Raw genomic sequence first — 19,171 nt, 5'->3', positions numbered from 1 at the left:
TCTGTCATCATCCTCCCACTGCACTATAAAATTTTTTTTTTTTTTAAAGATTTTATTTATTTATTAGAGACAGAGAGCACATGAGAGGGGGGAGGGTCAGAGGGAGAGGCAGGCTCCCCGCCGAGCAGGGAGCCCGATGCGGGACTCGATCCTGGGACTCCAGGATCATGACCTGAGCCGAAGGCAGTCGCTCAACCAACTGAGCCACCCAGGCGCCCTGCACTATAAAATTTTTTATAAGAATTGTGTTGAATTGGAATTGGAGATTCTCTCTTCTCATTGTAAAGTCTTAAAAACTTCAGTCTTTCCTTGTTGGGCTTAGTTCTAGAGAGGAGTTTACTAGGGAAATTATTTATAGTGGAAATTTGAAAGAATGTGAAAATCACCTACTATTCTCTAAAGATGGAAGGTTGTTTTTGGAAGCTGTTTGGTTTTGTTAAGGCAGAGATAATTCAGAGATACCATTTTTCCTGGAAAATAACTACAGTAGTAGACTTCGAAGATGGGAAAAATTGTGATTGAAGGCAAAAGAATCTTGCTTTGAGGGTCATCATTTTTATTTGAGTCAATGCCTGTGTTTATTCTTGAGAGGAGCTCTGGAAATTTGGAGATGTGGCTAGAAAGAGTCTTAGAAGATAGTTCCCTGTGAGAGACATCTTGAGACATTTTTCCAGGCTATCCAAATTATTTTTTTTCCCCCAGGTGGAAATAGTTTTAGTATATAGGTTCTTGCCCTTGTAAATTAAAGTTGTGGGTTATGAAGCTCCTTTTATGTTGTGTATTAGGGTACACTTTACTTTTTCCTTCAAAAAAAGAAAATAAGTGATGTACAGAAAGTATTGTTTACTATTTTGCATTGAGATGTTTTCATTATTGATGTGGTATTAAATCCCAAACCATATGCTAGCTGAGGCCAAAAACTTTATATAGTTAAACTTTGTATCACTTGTCCTAACTTTTTTCCAATGATTCGGCAGGTTTTTGGGGCTAAAACATGAGTAAGTAAGATATTCATTTAACAAAACATTATTTTAGGAAGGAAATATGAGAAAATGTTAAAGTAAAATCAATTTCTCTTTCTCTCTTTTCTTGCCTAGCGTTTTTGAAACATTGGGGTAGTTGGAGTGGTTGGATTTTCCCTGGAATTGAGTGAGAAATTCAGAAGACTGAAGCCCAGGCTTACTGTCTACCTTTCACGGAGGCCTAGCCGTGAGAGGACAGAAGAAGGCACGTGGCGAATCATGACAGCTGACAAAGACAAAGACAAAGACAAAGAGAAGGACCGGGACCGAGATCGGGACCGAGAGAGAGATAAACGAGACAAAGCAAGAGAGGGTGAGAATTCAAGACCACGTAGGAGCTGCACCTTGGAAGGAGGAGCCAAAAATTATGCTGAGAGTGACCACAGTGAAGATGAGGATAATGACAACAATAGTGCCACCACAGAGGAGTCCACGAAGAAGAACAAAAAGAAACCACCGAAAAAAAAATCTCGTTATGAAAGGACAGACACCGGCGAGATAACCTCTTACATCACTGAGGATGATGTTGTCTACAGACCAGGAGGTAAGGAGCACAGTGTTTGTGGTGGAGAAATGACATCAGCATTTACAGGCCTCTTTACACGTTAGGGAAGGCAGGGGACCCAGAAAAGGAGATACAGTAGTTTTGGGTAGAAAAAAAATCAAGGTAGGAAACACATTGACCCACTTCGGGGCAGTTGGGTTCACTGGCTTCTTGCTTGTGTCTACCTCAACTTGGTCTTCTGTCCTTGTGCTACTTCTCTCACTTCACCATCTCCTCAGTAGATTTCATTTTTTGATTTCCTCCTTGCTCTTTAGCTTCAACACAATTAGGCGGTGGTGACCCTGCAGAATAGAATACGTGGTAGGATAAGTAAACCTTAGTAAAGATTCTTAGAAGCGGGATGTTTCACATTACTGCAGAGTGAGCAGAAGCTGAAGAAGTATCTTTAAAGGCCTTTAGACCAAAGTTTATTTCTCCTGATAACCTCCTTTCCCAATGAATCGAGCTTCAGAATCTCTAACCAGTGATAATAGAAGTTGCTGAAGACAACTAACTTGCTTTGTTTTCCAGAAAATGTGCTATAGTTTACTCAGTGTATTGAGGTTTATAGCATTGTTCAGAGAGAGACAGACCCAGCCTTCAGATGAGATGCAGGGAAACCAGTGATTGAGACCCTACCGGGCACCTGCAAAACTGCCCCCCCTTAAAGATTTATTTATTTATTTGAGAGGGAGAGGGAGGGAGAGAATGTATGTACACTAGTGGGGGGAGGGGCAGAGAGAGGGAGAGAGAGAATCCCAAGCAGACTCCCCACTGAGCCGGAGTTGGGGCTGTATCCCACGACCTGTGAGATCGTGACCCCAACTAAAATCACAAGTCAGAGGCTCAACCAACTGAGCCACCCAGGCACCCCACAGAACTTTTCTTTTTTCATGTCATGTGTTGTGTGTGTTTCATGTCATGTGTCGTTTGGTTTGAATTACTTATAATGCTGAGAAGTGACATGAATTTCATGAGGTGTAATTAAGAGATTAAAAGCCTCCCAGTTTGGTGTTCTTCCAGGAAAGGGAGGTTAGAGAAATTACATTATATCATTAACCTGTACAATTGTTTTACTGAGGAGTACTGTAACTTTTCTGAACTTTGTGTAAAGTACCAGAGTTTTTTTTCCCCTGTATAGGAATTTGTTTTGAATTTCAAAAGATAAACAGTATTAGGACTTACATAGATAAACTTGTAGTCACAGCTACAATTTATTGATGATTAACTGAGGAGATACGTGACATAAAAGTATAGCGTTAGGTTTTAGGCAAGTTAGAGCTCTGCGGTAGAGATCTAGTAATGTGTGGGTCACAATATCGTCAGTGTCTAAGATTTAAAAGACTTAGATATTGGACAGTAAGAGTATCTGAGCCACTGAAGAATATCTCATTACAGAGTTACCACACATTACATGCTATCGACCTATTCAGTTCTAAATCGTGGGAAAGGAGCAGAATGTGTTAACTTCTTTAGATAGAGATTATATAGTATCATAACTTAAAAATAAGGAAAGATCTTACTTATTATCCTTTTCTCATGATACATAACTTTCAGTTTGGTAATGTGATCGTCTGGATCATTGTCAAAAGGCCTACTGCCTTGTGCAGTACCGAATGCCCGCCCTTCTCAAGGGAATGTTACTCCTGTGTCAGTGGCGATACTTTCCTCAGATATTTGTAGTCAAACACGTGTGGGAAGTGCTGTACATACTGTCCCTGTCATAAGAGATTCATAGTTAATGACCCTGAGAAGTGCTGCTCTTCAGGTAACCTTTATAACGTTAAAAAAAAAACAAAACCCACCAAATCTGCTCTTTTCCCCATTTATGGGATTGTGGTGCCCTGTTTCTGCTGGTTATCTCCCTAAGAGAAACCAGTTTTGAGGGAACGGGTTTGGGAGCCATTGCACATTGATCTTGCACCTTCTAGTGGATAGTAGAAGCCCTTCCTCTGCTTGATGTGTGGAAGAGTATGTGAAGGGGCGTCACTCAGGGCTTACTTACAGTGAGTTCTTGAAGTGTTTTGGAGTTGAACTGAGTAATTTATGAAGGCAGGCATTGTTTTGTAAATCTGAGGACCTTTGTGAAATATGAAAAAGATATGCTCTCTCCTGAAGCTAAATATGTTGTAAAGAAAATATGAAAACCAAAAGTGATGTGAAAGTTTTCTGTGACACTCAGAGCATAACCACTTTGTGTGAGGTGCCCCTTGTACTCGGGTGGGTGACAGTGTTGTGGCCTGGGGTTTGCACATTGCCAGGTCCAATGGATGTGTGACTCTTTGGTAAGGGGACTGACCTTGACCTCTCAGTGTTCTTCAGATTATTTGGTCTGAGAAGAATGAGATTTTATTGAGAAAATGGATATTATTTACAATTTGTCACTAGCTAAAGTTTACTCTCGTGCATGGTCACAACTAGCTCTTTTTTGCCCCTGCTCCTCATCTCTGGAGTTATTTTTTATTTTGTCCTCAGGAGCTCAGCATGATGGACTTGCAGTTACTTTTTGCCCCTGTTACCTCCTGCCTCAGGCCATTTGCACTTGCAACTTGCTGTTGCCTCAGGCTAGTGAACCCCTCCCCCATATACACACAGACAGACTTAATTCCTGTCCTTTTTTCAGTCCTCCCCTATTCAGTGTTACTGCCTTTCCTCTCCCAGGTTACACAGATTTCCTTAATAAACACTGCCGTAGCATTACGTATCTTTTCTTGTAGAACTTAAAACTAATAATTTTCTTTTAATTTCTCATTTCAGGATTAATATCTGTCTCTCTCCTCCATAAAGGCAGAAAGTCTGTTTTTTGCTTATCATTGAATTCCTGGCACCTATGACAGTAATGTACATGTAGTGTGTATTTTTAAATACTTGTTGAATAAATAAATTTTTGAAAACTTTTCAAACATTTATTGACTGATTAATGATGTCAAAGTTAGAATAATGGAATGGATGGATGAATAATGGAATAAGTTAGAATATGGAAGTCTATCTTGAATCATTTATTTGCCAATGAATGATTTAACAGACTTGTTATAAAAATCAAAACAAAAACCTTGTGGGGCTCTATTATATATGCCCCCATGTCTAATCTAACTTCTTTGTTATCTTTCAACTGTTACTCTACTTTTGAGATGACTGTCACGGTAACAAATTGATTTATTACACAGCTGTGTGCAGCCAGATTTCCCTTATGGGCTTCTTTACCATAGGATATTGATTTCTAAAGTTTACTGTGGGTGGCATATTAATTTCTTTTTTTTTTTTTTTAAGATTTTATTTATTTTTTTGACAGAGAGACACACGGCGAGAGCAGGAACACAAGCAGGGGGAGTGGGACAGGGAGAAGCAGGCTTCCCGCAGAGCAGGGAGCCCGATGTGGGACTCGATCCCAGGACCCTGGGATCATGACCTGAGCCGAAGGCAGACGCTTAATGACTGAGCCACCCAGGAGCCCGGCATATTAATTTCTTTCCACTATTTTCTCCCTCTCCCACCACCCCCCCAGCTTTACTGAGATGTAATTGACATCTAATGTTTTTCAAGATGTACAATGTATTGATTTTAAATATGTATATATTGCAAAATGATTACCGCAATAAATAAGGCTAGTTAACACATCCATCACCACCCATAGGTACTAGTGTGTGTGTGTGTATGTGTGTGTGTGTGTGTGTGTGTGTGTAGAACTTTTAGAATTTACTCTCTTAACAACTTTCAGACATACAATGCAGTATTGTTAACTGTAGTCACCGTGCTGTACTTAATATCCCCAGAACTTTTTCATCTTATAACTGGAGGTTTGTATCCTTTGACCACCTCCACCCATGCCCTCCATTCCCCCCCACCACCCACCCCCTCCCCGTAGCAACCACTAATCTGTTCTCTGTTTCAGTGAGTTAGGTGTCATATAAGTGACACTGTGCAGTATTTGTCTTTTTTTGTCTGTTTGACTTAGCGTGATGCCTTCAGGGTTCATCCAGTTGTCAGGATCCCTCTCTCCCCCGCCCCTTTTTTATGGCCGGATAATATGTATCTATATACCATGTTTTCTGTATCTATTCATCTTAGGTTGTGAATAATACTGCAGTGAACATAAGGGTGTGGATATCTCTTCTAGATAGTCATTCCTTCAGCTAAATACCCAGAAGTGGAATTGCTGGATTGTATGGTGGTTCTGTTTTTAGTTTTTTGAGGAGCCTCGAAACCATTTTCCATAGTGAGTAGCTGTACCCATTTACATTCTTACTAATAGTGTATTCACTATTTTCAGTTAGATACTATGGTTTTTTTTAATTCCTGATCAGGTAAAACAGTAAAAAAATTAAATTCAAATTATTGAGAGATACCTTTTCATTATGGCATGTCAGTTTGCTTGCTATTTTGATAAGGAAACATGTTCTTTAAAAAAATGCCTGTTAAGTTGGTTCTGTATTTCTTGTATTTTGTCATATCCACTGCTACATCTGTTTGACTTTCCCATTTACCCTAGATATATTCCTAGAAGAACAGAAATCTTCATCATACATGAGAAGGGGGGGAAAAAATCAAGATTCAGGATTTTCAAGTTTGTTACATCTGTGTTCCTTCTACCTTTATGAAAAAGTTTGTTATTTTTCATGAAGATAAATTTTATATAGTAGACAAAGAATTTTAAGTTTGTGGTTTATGAAATCTTAGGTGAAATAAAACATTTCCTCCTTTTACTTGCAGAATTTCCCCCTTTATTAGGAATTGGGGACTTGATCTGAAAAAAAGGCCTAGAAACTAGAACTGAGTATACATTGAACATTGAGGTGTTAATTTCCTTTGATGCAAGTGGAATTTAAGCTGGAAAAAAAATCCAAACTAAACAAAATAAAACCTGGGAATCCGGTTTAATGAGAATGGAATGTACGTATTTTTAAACAACTATTGAAGTTAAAAGTAGACTATTAATCAAGCATAATGTTGAGTAGACACAAAAAAGTCTAATACTGTATGATTCCAGGCCAGTCTTTGGTGTTTTGAAGTCAGGTGGTAGTTAGGCTGACGGGCCCTAGTGTCTGGAACGAGGCATGAAGAGCACCTTCAGGGCCCGGTCATGTTCCCTTTCATGGTGGCACTGCCAGTTACGGGTTTATTTGCACTGTGGGACTTTATCATGCTTTGCACTTTTTGTGTATGTGTTATACCTCAATGAAAAATTTACTTAAAAAGTCAAAACATGAAACTATTTTCCCAGTGGATAATTTCCGTTTGATTCAAGTTCCTAGTTAAAGAGGGCAGAGAGGCCCCATTGTTTTAGCAAATGGCATGTCTTAACATTTAGTTACTGATTGTTCATTGAGGGTTGTGCTCAGACCTGGTAAGAACCTGACTTTGGTTTCAAAATCTTGATTCTCCGAATAATTGAAAGCTTATCTATGGCAGTCACTAAGACAAACATGAAATAAAAGCGAAAATAAAGCAAAATAAAATTCTGCCACTTGGTGTTCCAGTACATGAATTTTTGTAGAAAATAAAACTGCATTTGATCTGTAACTTTTTATCTATGTCTCTTGTACTTGTAGAAGAGTTTTAGATAGATGTGACACACAAATGAAGGTGTCTTGTGGCATTCTTATTTTGGGTTGAGGCACCAAGTTTTTCTGATGATTGCAAGAATATGTTTTGTGTAATAAGAAACATAAATTCTGGATAAAAGAATGTTTAGGCCCAGCTTGAATGGTTTGACATGTGTTACAAGTTTGTTTGCACTCAATGAACCTGATATTAACCTGCTTAATGCCTTTCAGTGGATCCTTTGTTGGCAGTAAGATCAAGCCCAAGATCTTCATTGGCATTCTAGACTCTGCTCTGATTGCATGTCTGCATAATCATCTTAGACCTTTTATTTGGGAGGAGGAAGCGCAGTGAGGCAGTGTATGCCTTTGCTAGGGCTGCCGTAAAAATGTACCACAACAGAAATATATTGTCTCATAGTTTTGAGGCTAGAACTTCAAGAGGAAGGAGTCAACAGGGTCATGGTCCTTCTGAAGGCAAGAGGAAAGATCTGTTTCTTCAGGTCTCTCTGAGCTTCTGGTATTTCCTTGACTTATGCTAGCATATCTGCAGTCTTCATATGGCAGTCTCCATTTGCGCCTGTCTCTGTGTCTGCCCAAATTTCTCCTTTGCATAAGGATACCGATCATGGTGGATTAGGGCCATCACCCTGCTACCTATGGCATGAGAGTCCACCTCATTGTAACTCTCACGTCTCCAGTGATCCTTTTTTCTTCTTGTAAGGTCACATTCTGAGGTATTGGGGTTAGGACGTCACATCTGAATTTTGGGGGATACAATTCAGTCCATAAGAGGTGGGAAGAGATTTGTTGCTAGGTAGACTCAGGTTTGAGTGAGCACGTCAGCTTTCTTAGTTATGTGTCCTTAGAACAGTTGTGAAAATTTATTTCTTGTTTTTAATCACATTCTAGTGTGCTTTTAGTTGTAGATACATTAATTTTTTTCCTGTTTTTTTTTTTCCTTAAGATTTTATTTATTTGTCAGAGAAAGAGTGAGTGAGCGCATAAGCAGGGGGAGTGGCAGGCAGAGGGAGAAGCAGGCTCCCCGCTGAGCAAGGAGCCCAATGTGAGACTTGATCCTAGGCCCCTGGGATCATGACCTGAGCCGAAGGCAGACCGCTTAATTGAGCTACCCAGGTGTCCCATCTTTTTCTTGTTTCTGTTGAATTTTTATTTAATCTTTTTCTGAGCCCCAAGAAGTGATTGCCTTTTAGGGCATATTAGGATGTTAGCAACTTCTGCGTATGTGAAAGAATTTTTTAGCACAGTAAGAGTTACTACTTTATGAGGGTAGAAGGAACAAAAGAAACTGTTCTAAAGTTACTGTAACAAAAAAATGACGAGTGAAGGAAATTTTGAGACTAATTAATTATATCTTTTTTGATTTCATAAGGGAAGGGTCATTAAGTATAGTGAAACATGTGCTCTAGATACTTGGTGCTCCAAGTGTTGGCCAGAGATTGGCATCCCATGAGAGTTGGTTAGAAATGCAAAATCTCAGGTTCCACATCAGATATGCTGAATCAGAGTTTTTGTTTTCATAAGATTCCCAGGTGATTTAAATACACATTAAAGTTTGAGAATCATTGATCTAGACCAGTGCTTCCTGGTCTAGAGTTAACGTACAAATAGAAAATGAGCGCATTGCCTTGAGGACTGAGAGGCCAGCATTCCAGCACACCTGTCACTCATTTATGGCAGACTAGAATTTAGGCAGCTCCAGAAACCAAAAAAAAAAAAAAAAAAAAAAAAGACAGAAAGGTGGGGAAGGAAGATACGCTTTCATGGCTTGAGATTTTGATGTGAAATAAAGCACATAAGGTTCAGGAGGAACAGAGCAGTCGACTAGTCAGTTGGGAATGATTTGGATCTTGTAAAGTGCTTGATTGCAGAGGGAACTGTGAACTTGGGTGGAAGGAGACACATGAGGGAGTGAGGAAGCTGTAAGCATGGATAATAACTAACCACCACGTTTAAAGCATCTACTGTTTACAGTACTGGGCTTACTTTACATGCGTTGTTGCTAGTCCTTTAAAAAGTCATTGTTTCCTTGTTACACAATAAGGAGAGGAAGACACAGAAGCCAGTGTCACACAGCTAGTTTGTAAGATGGCATGGGACTGTGACAGAACTGTTAAAGCCAAGAATGGATGGGTGTTTGCATAAAATACTGAGATAATGCCCAAAACACACCTTTGGAAAGAGGCCTATTTCTTGGAAAATGCAAATGATAGCATTAATTGCTATTTTTCTTTGTTTTTTTTTTCCCCCTGCGCCTAAAATTAGTTAACATCTTGCCTGCTTTTGGAAATATTCTGTCATACACACACACACACACACACACACAGAATGATTGTTAAAAAGGTAAATGCATAACAATTATGGGAAGTAAGCTGAGCCAGGAGAGGTAAGTTGTTCCAGAATATTTAGGCTAATGTTGATTACTCAGTTTGAACCCTTAACTCAGCAACTGAAAGAGAAATACATAGTTCTTGTGATTTAATATAAGTGAGCATATTGTCTTTATTAAAGTTTTTTGAACGCAAAGCTGGAGAACATTGGTCACATCAAAAATACACACACACACATAATTAGTTGGTAGGGTAACTCACAGATTGGGTGGAAGCCTCCCTGGAACGAGGGCAGTTCTTTTTTTTTTTTTTTTTTAAAGATTTTATTTATTTATTTGAGAGAGAGAGAACACATGAGAGGGGATAGGGTCAGAGGACGAAGCAGACTCCCTGCCGAGCAGGGAGCCCGATGCGGGACTCGATCCCGGGACTCCGGGATCATGACCTGAGCCGAAGGCAGTCGCTTAACCAACTGAGCCACCCAGGCGCCCCACGAGGACAGTTCTTATTTTTGGTCAGTGGGAACTCCTGATCATTCTTCCTGGGTGCCACCACTGGAATCGGTGCCCTTAAGCATTTTCCTTTTCTTGCTGTCACTCAGTTGGAGGCACATTCCCGGAAGAGTAAATTCAGTCGGTCGAGCTTGAATTGCATGTCTGTGTCTTGGATAAAAAAGGCCGAAACCTCGATTTGTTGCTCCCCCTAAAACTGCACATCGTAGGGCTTAAAGTAATTCCCCACAGTGAAATGAGGGAGCTTTTCGGTAGGGGAAATAGATGAGAGGCAGCCAGAAAAAGGGCACCTCTTCAATGTGCCACTTCATCAGGAGACTCTCACTGTAGCACTCGCTTCAGTGAGAACTTGTAACAACATATGGATATTTATATAGTGGGTTTTGCTGTGTATGTGATAGGTAAATAGAGGAATGATGTTGATGGCTGGCTCATATGCAACTATTTCTAGGCAAGAGGAGTGTGAATAGAGGGGCATAGATTATAACATGTAATTAATTACACAGTATAATGTAGGATTATATTTTAGCAGAAAAGGAGAAAGTAGGTGAGAATTTAAACTTTAATTAGACTGTTGCACTGGTACGAGCCCTTTCATCTCTATTTAAAATGAAGTGAAATAATGAGCACCTGCACCCTAGGGATCTCTCCCCAGGGAGGTGCACCCCACCTTACCCGCTCTGACCCTGGCAGGTTGCCTTGTCTGCTGTGCTCACCTTCACAAAAGCCTCATGTTAATCTGTATTGTTTTGGTGCCTTCAAGCCAGAATCTGTTGTTTTTGTTTTTGTTTTTAAGAGAGGAAGAGGGTTGGGGCAGAGGGAGAGGGAGAGAGAGAATCTTAAGCAGGCTCTGGAGCCCAGTGTGGAGCCCAGTGTGGGGCTCCATCTCACAACCCTTGGATTATGACCTGAGCTGAAACCAAGAGTCGATGCTTAACTGAGCTACCCAGGTGCCCCTTTATGTATTTTAAATATTTCCTACAGCAGCCTTCAGCCACTCTGGGGTGCCTGCCTGGGATGTCTTCTTTCTTGAGGTATAATTATTGATTGGAGGAAATGTAGTAATCTCATTTCTGAGCTGCATAGGTTTTGAGGAATCTGCCCCTTTCCCTGTATTTTATATAAGCCCTTTTATTTTTTAGGAGCATTTTCTGCAGAACTGCAACATAATACATAATATTATAGTAGAAGTTATTATCTACATGAGAAACACTGAATTAGAATGTTTTGTAAAACTGTACTCCAAAAGAAACAGGAATATTTCATATGTGGCCATTTAAAAATCACCCTTGATAATGGCAAGAACATGTTAAATGGTAATTCTTTGAAGCCATTTTTACAAGCAATGAATCATCAAATTTAGGAAGGTAGCTTTCTGGCAATCTGTTCATCTCTGTTTTCTGGATCCCACATTCTAGGCACTTCATCATTCGTTCCCCAAATACTTACAGGCATAGGCAGGGGTAGTGACTACACTTGAGGGTTCACCCTGTGTTTCTTGGGCAGACTCTCTTGAACAGCATTGTCTCCTATAGGAGTTAGGCAGTAAACACATGTACAGAGCAGTTAATCTAAGAACTTTCTTGGAAAGGGTCTTTTAAGGCTGATATTTATGTGTAGAAAAGACTGCGTGTGCGCGCGCGCACACACAAATATGCATACAAAAAAGTTGACTTCAGTATTCAATTTGTTAAAGTTATAAATTAAAGGACAGCTCTACCTTAGAAAAGTTCAGTTTACTTACCTTAACCCTTTTTAAGTTAAATAAATTTTAAAAATCACTTTTGAGGCTTTTTTGAATTATAATTGGTCTTTTTGATAAAGTAGTTAATATCTTCAGCATTTAGACTTGTTTATTAAATAATTTAATATTTGATTTCTATTGTTAAGGGATCTATTAACATAAACCTTCTTAAGTACTTAATTCTTCTTATAAGTGAAGTGAATTAGACCTATAAATGAAGTGAACCTAAAAAAGTGTCTTAGATATTTCAGTGCTGGGCATAAGTTCATTTAGGTTTCGATCCTGACTGCATGTTTGAATCCATTTCACACAAAGAAACAGTCCAGCGCAGTCCAGCTAGTTCAGCCACTGAGGATGGTTGGAGGTGACAAGGAACAAACCTCTGTGCTTTTGTTTCTTTATTGGCAAAATGGGGGTCTAGGGTTCCCACCCTAAGAGCTCTGATGGGGATTAAGTGAGTGAACACACAGACATGCAGGGCTTCTTTAGAAAGGGCCAGGCCGATAATAAAGTCCTAGGTAAGTATTAACTTTTCAAAATTGGAATTACAGGTCTGTTGTTAATAAGCCAAATTCTAACTATAAAGAGAATAAAAATATCACATATATTCTTATTTTCTTTATTAACCCAGAAAATGTTAATATAGTATTGATTCTCTTAAATCTTTCTTAATTCTAAATCTTTGCAGGGATAAAGGGTGCATATCAATTTAAGGAGGTAATTCCCACCCCAGTTAATTTGGGTTGCTTCATTTTTAATCACAGGTTTTTCAGTCTTTCAATTTTTCCAGATATGTACACCTACTAAAGGAAGAAATTTATAGTCACTAAGATTCTGTCTTCAGAACTCCAGAAGGAGATGGCTTCTCACCTTGCGGTATCTATTCTTTGGCTAGCCACAAGAGTCTGCAACTCACTTAAGCTTGACTGCCTGCTCCCCTCCCCCCACCTTTTTAAAACATTCATTTCAAGTTTGCCTCTGAAGACTGTTGAATATGATGGAGATCCTAAGATGCATGTGATTCCAAAGATGAAAATCTTTGACCCTGTTAGGATTTTGTGTTCTTTCATTTTCTTAGCCCTATATAATCCTTTAGATATTTAAAATGTTTGGTGGAATGCTCACTAGCTTTCACTGTGTTGCCTGACTAGTGACCTATTATGAAGTTATTCAGTGACACAGGAGGAGGCTCATACAAAATTTTTCTTAGGAAGCTGCTTTGCCAGCGCAAATACTCAAAAAATATCTCAATAAAGTGTGGAAAACCCATGGAATTCCTGGCTAAAGTTTTTGAGAGCAGACATTGCTCTCAAATACCTCTGCCAGTGTTAATGTGGCTCCTGTTGGCCATAGGCTCTGGCTGTTCAGGATCTCATTCTGGTGGGTCATTCATGGTACATTCCTGGTTATGTGTATTTATGTGTCTGAATCTGAATTGGACTTATCTCTAGCTATGGTTTGAGTTTGGCATAGTTGATAGAGAGCTTTTGTTTTGGTCGTATTGGTCACCAAGTTTAGTTATTACTTCTTGAGACCCTTTCTGGAGTATATCATGTTGAACATAGAAAGCTGTCTCTCTTTCTCTCTCTCTCTTTTTTTTTTGGTCACAGTAGAGCCTGCATCTGTCTAGCTAATTTATTAAAACATTATATGAAGTTAAAAAAAAATGTGGGGTGCAGGGTTTATCAAGAGCCCTTTGTACTCAACATGTTGATAAAAAGACTTAGAAGCCCACTAATTTATTTATTTATTTTTTAAAATTGATGCTATGTAGGGGTGCCTGAGTGGCTCAGTCCGATAAGCAGCTGCCTTCTGCTCAGGTCATGATCCCAGAGTCCTGGGATTGAGTCCCGCGTCTGCCTCCCTGCTCCTCCCTCTGCCTGCCACACCCCTGCTTGTGTGCATGCTCTCTCTGTCTGACAAATAAATAAATAAAATCTTAAAAATATATATAAATTGATGGTATGTAGCTTGGCTTGTTAATGGCCGGATCTCAGATAACAGAGAGCAAGCTTACCTGTTGTACTTTCATTTCACGGTTATCCTCTCAAGTTCTGAACATGGTTTTAACACAAGATGGTACAAGAGCAATGATAACGGAAGAATGAACAGTAAAGAAGACCAAACCAGATGAGAAAAATAGATCGTCTAAATTAGATGGCAAACAGATTTCATCTCCTTTTCCAGGTGATTGAGGCTGAATGTAGTACATTTGGAAGGAGTGCTCTGATCAGTTGACAGTGTTTTTCTTGGGGGCGATCATGGGAGGGAACTTTTGCCATCTCTAGATTCACAGATGATTTGAGGAACGTGGAGTCATGATATTAGAGGCACTCTACTGTCCTTATAAAGACGTTGGCTAAAAGGTTTATTTTGTATGTTTTAGGCTAGTGTACTTGATACTAATCTCTAGAAAAATTCTTTTTTTTTTTAAAGATTTTATTTATTTGAGAGAGAGAGTGAGAGAGAGAAAGAGCACAAGACGGGGGAGCGGGAGAGGGAGAAGCAGACTCCCTGCTGAGCAGGGAGCCCGATGCGGGACTCGATCCCGGGACTCCAGGATCATGACCTGAGCCGAAGGCAGTCGCCTAACCAACTGAGCCACCCAGGCGCCCTCTAGAAAAATTCTTGAGCATTTTATAAACAATGTTCCTGAGCAAATGTGACAGTTTCAAATGAAAGCCCTTTTACATTGTAGTCTTCCATGGTATAAAATTTACATTATCCTTTGAGCTGCTTTACTTATTTAGTGAGCAATTCTAGAACAGTGTTCAATAAACTTTTTCTGTAAAGGGCCAGATAGTAAATATTTGCAGCTTTGCTGTAAGTGATTGAGTCTGTGTTGCACCAGCTCAGTTTTGCCCTTGTGTCATGAGAGCAGTAGTAGACAAGATATAAAACTTTATCTGTGGACACTGACGTTTGAATTTCGTATTACTTTCACATGTCAAGAAATATCCCCCCCCTTAAAATATGTAAAAACCATTCCTTACTTGTGGGTCTTACAAAAACAGGCAGTGGTTCAGATTTGACCTGTAGGCCATGGTACCAATCTGTGCTCTGTGAGTTGCCTGCCTCAACCTCCAATTTTGTCTGTTCTAATAATCCTTAAAATCCTTTCACTGCTGGGGCACCTGGGTGGCTCAGTCAGTTAAGTGTCTGCCTTCGGCTCAGGTCATGATCCCGGGGTCCTGGAATCAAGCCCCAGGTCAGGCTCCCTGCTCAGTGGGGAGCCTGCTTCTCCCTCTGCCTCTACCTGCTGCTCCCCCTGCTTGTGCTCGCTCTCTCTCTCTCTCTCTCTCTCTGTCAAATAAAAAAATAAATAATTCTTTCACTACTTTACTAAGTGCTTTGTGCTACCTTTAAAAATGTAATTTGCTTTATTTATCCAGTTAAATTAAAAATAATTTTTACGGGTGCCTGGGTGGCTCAGTTGGTTAAGCGACTGCCTTCGGCTCAGGTCATGATCCCGGGGTCCTGGGATCGAGTCCCGCGTTGGGCTCCCCGCTCTGCAGGGAGCCTGCTTCTCCCTCTCCCACTCCCCCTGCTTGTCTTCCCTCTCTCGCTGTGTCTCTCTGTCAAATAAATAATAAAAATAAAATCTTTTTAAAAAAAATAATTTTTACTTGTTTGTATTGTTGAAACTTGTTGGCATTAAGTTGTAATTTTTCCTGCTTCCCATCAAACGCTATGAGGCATAGAAAGATGCCTTATGAATAAAGTCGTGGGGCTCTCCATCCCACCCTCCCCCATTAATTCAGTATAAATTCTTCTCAAGAAGTTTGCTAGTGGATGGGACGCCTGACTGGCTCAGTTGATAGAGCATGCAACTCTTGATCTTGAGGTCATAAGTTCGAGCCCCACATGGGGTATAGAAGATTACTTAAAAAAAAAAAGAAGTTTGCCAGTGGGGAAGATTTCCCTGTGAAGTAGTTGCCATCCCAAATGATGCCACTCTGAAGCCCTGTATGTTTATTTCTGTTTTCTTTTTGAGTGTATGTACATGTCCTCTACATAGAAACTGAATGAGGAAAAAACAATTAGTTAATTATGTCACCATTATAAACTGGCACAAATCATTAATATTTTCAGAGACTTTATCACCTCACAGTTGTGTGATATGTTTTGGGAGTCTTATTTGTTGGTTGGTTATAAAAGCAAGCCAGCAGCCTTCCAGAGATCTTTGTCCAGCACAGAACCTGGAGGAACTGGATTAACACCACAGCGTGGGGGAGAGACAACAGAGGGGGTGGGGGTTCTTTTGTTTGAATCTCCAAGCTGGATACTAAAATCAGCCTGATGGACTGTGACGAATACGGTCCCAGTCACAGTGGAACAAGATTTATATTTACCTAGAGTGTAATTGGACTGAGATTTCCTGCAGTTACATTAAAATCCTTGGCCCTTATGCTTGGTGAGCAAGTGTTTGAACTCCTAAGCTCTGGAGGTTTAGCTTTTTCTGGCTCAATTAATTGTTAAATGTTCCCTTTATTATAATTATACATTGATGCCTCGCTTTGTAGTAGCTGAGGAAATTGCTGAAAGAGTTGTTTAATCTGTTATACTCTATCAGTTTTGTAAAAAGCTCTTTTTTAAAGGAAACAATTTTGATTTGAAGTGGCATGGTGGTATTTGAGTTGGAGAGCATCACTGAAATTGAAATGCAGGAATTTGGCTCCGCTCTTGACAGGGATTGGCTTGTAGTTGACGTTGACCCATGTGTTTGTCATCTTTCCAGATGCTGCCTTCTATTTATTCTGACAGCTTCACCAGCTGAGAAAACCAGACTTTCCAAGATTAAAAACATTGTCTGTGAATTTAAAGATGGAACAGGGCTTATGTTTGTTGAATTACTTTAAAATGTATGTATATAAGAATGATTTCCTTTTGTAAAACATTTAAATACTATAGAACAGATACTTGTGTACATGAGTTTTGCTTTGAAGATGTCTGAATGCTGCAGACACTACCAAAAATAAAAATATGCTTTCTATTCCTTCATATGTTTGTATTAGTATAAATTTTTTAATAGATTTTTAAGTACCAAGAAATAGATGGGGGCAGTTAAGTTACATGGTTCTTTTAAGTTAATGCTTAAAATGCCTGGAAATGGATAGACTTCTACCTTTATCATTATGAATGTATTAAATATCCAGTACCTTTAAATCTTTTTCATTATTTCACCATTAAATATGTGTTCAAACTAATTAGGCAGCATACTATATGTTACATATGAAAGAAATTCTACATTTGTTCACTCATTTGACCCCTACATTTATTTTCTCACTTATATTTCTAAATTTCCTTATTCATTTGCCTTTACAAGGAACACCTCTTCAGTGATGTCTAGTGTGATGATTAGTAAAATGTGTAAACTGAACTGTAAAAGGCAAAGATAGAGTTGTTTTATATTCCCTCTGAAGGCTGTAGGCATTGTTCTGGCTTTCTTTGTGTGCTGGGCAGATGTTGATGCTTGACAGATGGTGTGTTAGTGGCTCAACTGATCAATAGAGATATTGTAAAAAAAAAAAAAAATGTGGGGGTTGATTATGGCTTTAAGTTCCTTTTAAAAAGGGGAAATGGAGTGAGTTTATAGTATAGATTTTTAATATTATTTCAGTATGTTACTTTTCATTATTCTCAGCTTTTAATTAATACTGTAATTTGTGCTCCGTTAGTAAAGCTGTGCATGACTGTAGGCTCTAAGGCAGGCTGTTATTTTTATTAGGTGGTATTTAGTTTTTCATGCTTGTCCTGTCATCCTCTTGTGCTGGTATTGATAGGTACTGTACGTACAATTACCAGATTGATTGAGGGAATGTTAACAATACTTTGTATAATTACACTTTTTTTCTCTTTAGTAGAGGGAAGGGAAATGTCAAAGAAAAATGCCTCACCTGTTATGCTGTGTTTTTATATTGTTGGGAACAATAAAAAGCTAAAAAGTAGTGTTTTAATTACCACGATTCCATGGTGCAAAAATACACCTAAAGTTTTGAGGTTTGTATTTGAGAATTAACTCTAGCAGCACTCAGCACTCAGGGGAGGTTATGCTTCTTCCTTACAGGGGATTTTATATCTCACATTTCAGGCTGGACAATGGACATCAGATTTCCAGTTTGCTCTCTGTACTGGCTAGAAGACATTTTTTTTTATTATGTTATGTTAATCACCATACATTACATCATTAGTTTTTGATGTAGTGTTCCATGATTCATTGTTTGCGTATAACACCCAGTGCTCCATGCAGAACGTGCCCTCTTTAATACCCATCACCAGGCTAACCCATCCCCCCACACCCCTCCCCTCTAGAACCCTGTTTGTTTCTCAGAGTCCATAGTCTCTCATGGTTCGTCTCCCCCTCCGAATTCCCCCCCTTCATTTTTCCCTTCCTAATATCTTCTTCTTTTTTTTAAACATACATGTATTATTTGTTTCAGAGGTACAGGTCTGTGATTCAACAGTCTTGAACAATTCACAGCGCTCACCATAGCACATACCCTCCACAATGTCTATCACCTAGTCACCCCATCCCTCCCAACCCCCACCACTCCAGCAGCCCTCAGTTTGTTTCCTGAGATTAAGAATTCCTCATATCAGTGAGGTCATCTGATACATGTCTTTCTCTGATTGACTTATTTCACTCAGCGTAATACCCTCCAGTTCCATCCACGTCATTGCAAATGGCAAGATTTCATTCCTTTTGATGGCTGCATAATATTCCATTTTGTATATATACACCACGTCTTCTTTATCCGTTCATCTGTCGATGGCCATCTTGGCTCTTTCCATAGTTTGGCTATTGTGGACATTGCTGCTATAAACATCGGGGTGCACGTACCCTTTCGGATCCCTACTTTTGTATCGTTGGGGTAAATACCCAGTAGTGCAATTGCTGGGTCATATGGTAGCTCTGTTTTCAACTTTTTGAGGAACCTCCATACTGTTTTCCAGAGTGGCTGCACCAGCTTGCATTCCCACCAACAGTGTAAGAGGGTTCCCCTTTCTCCGCATCCCCGCCAACATCTGCCGTTTCCTGACTTGTTAATTTTAGCCATTCTAACTGGTGTGAGGTTGTATCTCATTGAGGTTTTGATTTGGATTTCCCTGATGTCAAGTGATGTTGAGCACTTTCTCATGTGTCTGTTGGCCATTTGGATGTCTTCTTTGGAAAAAGAGACATTTTGAGGGAGAAAAACCCTCGGCTATCTTTCAGGCTCATAAACTAGAATGCTTTTGAAGTTTGCAACTATCCAGAAAGCAGATATTTGGCATCATGGAGTTGCAGTGCTTTTGGCATTCCTGTCCTGATTGGTGGAGGCTACTTGTTTGTAGAAAGCAGCAATTTTGTCATATGTTTTACTTCTCTTACTTGCCCCTCTCCCCCGCCCCCCAGCTGCTAGGATACTCAGTGCTGTGGCCTCTGGTACAGCCACACATGGATCGCCAACCCACTTT

The 19,171-nt window shown here is 39.6% G+C and overlaps 1 protein-coding gene across 1 annotated transcript in view; it reads left to right on the top strand.

Annotated features, from left to right (window-relative positions):
• The first annotated feature begins 1,095 nt into the window (after positions 1 to 1,095).
• RERE (arginine-glutamic acid dipeptide repeats) overlaps positions 1,096 to 19,171 on the top strand; it is a 265,002-nt gene continuing 246,926 nt past the window's right edge. Inside the window, 1 exon segment of the mRNA XM_044914376.1 lies at positions 1,096 to 1,566. Within this exon segment, the coding sequence (XP_044770311.1) occupies positions 1,242 to 1,566 (325 nt within the window). The 5' untranslated portion in view covers positions 1,096 to 1,241.

This window comes from Neomonachus schauinslandi, chromosome 4 (assembly GCF_002201575.2).
Source record: "Neomonachus schauinslandi chromosome 4, ASM220157v2, whole genome shotgun sequence".
Classification (NCBI taxonomy): Eukaryota; Metazoa; Chordata; class Mammalia; order Carnivora; family Phocidae; genus Neomonachus; species Neomonachus schauinslandi.
The sequence above is the reverse complement of the archived record's forward strand: the minus strand, read 5'-3'. Positions and strand labels throughout refer to the sequence as shown.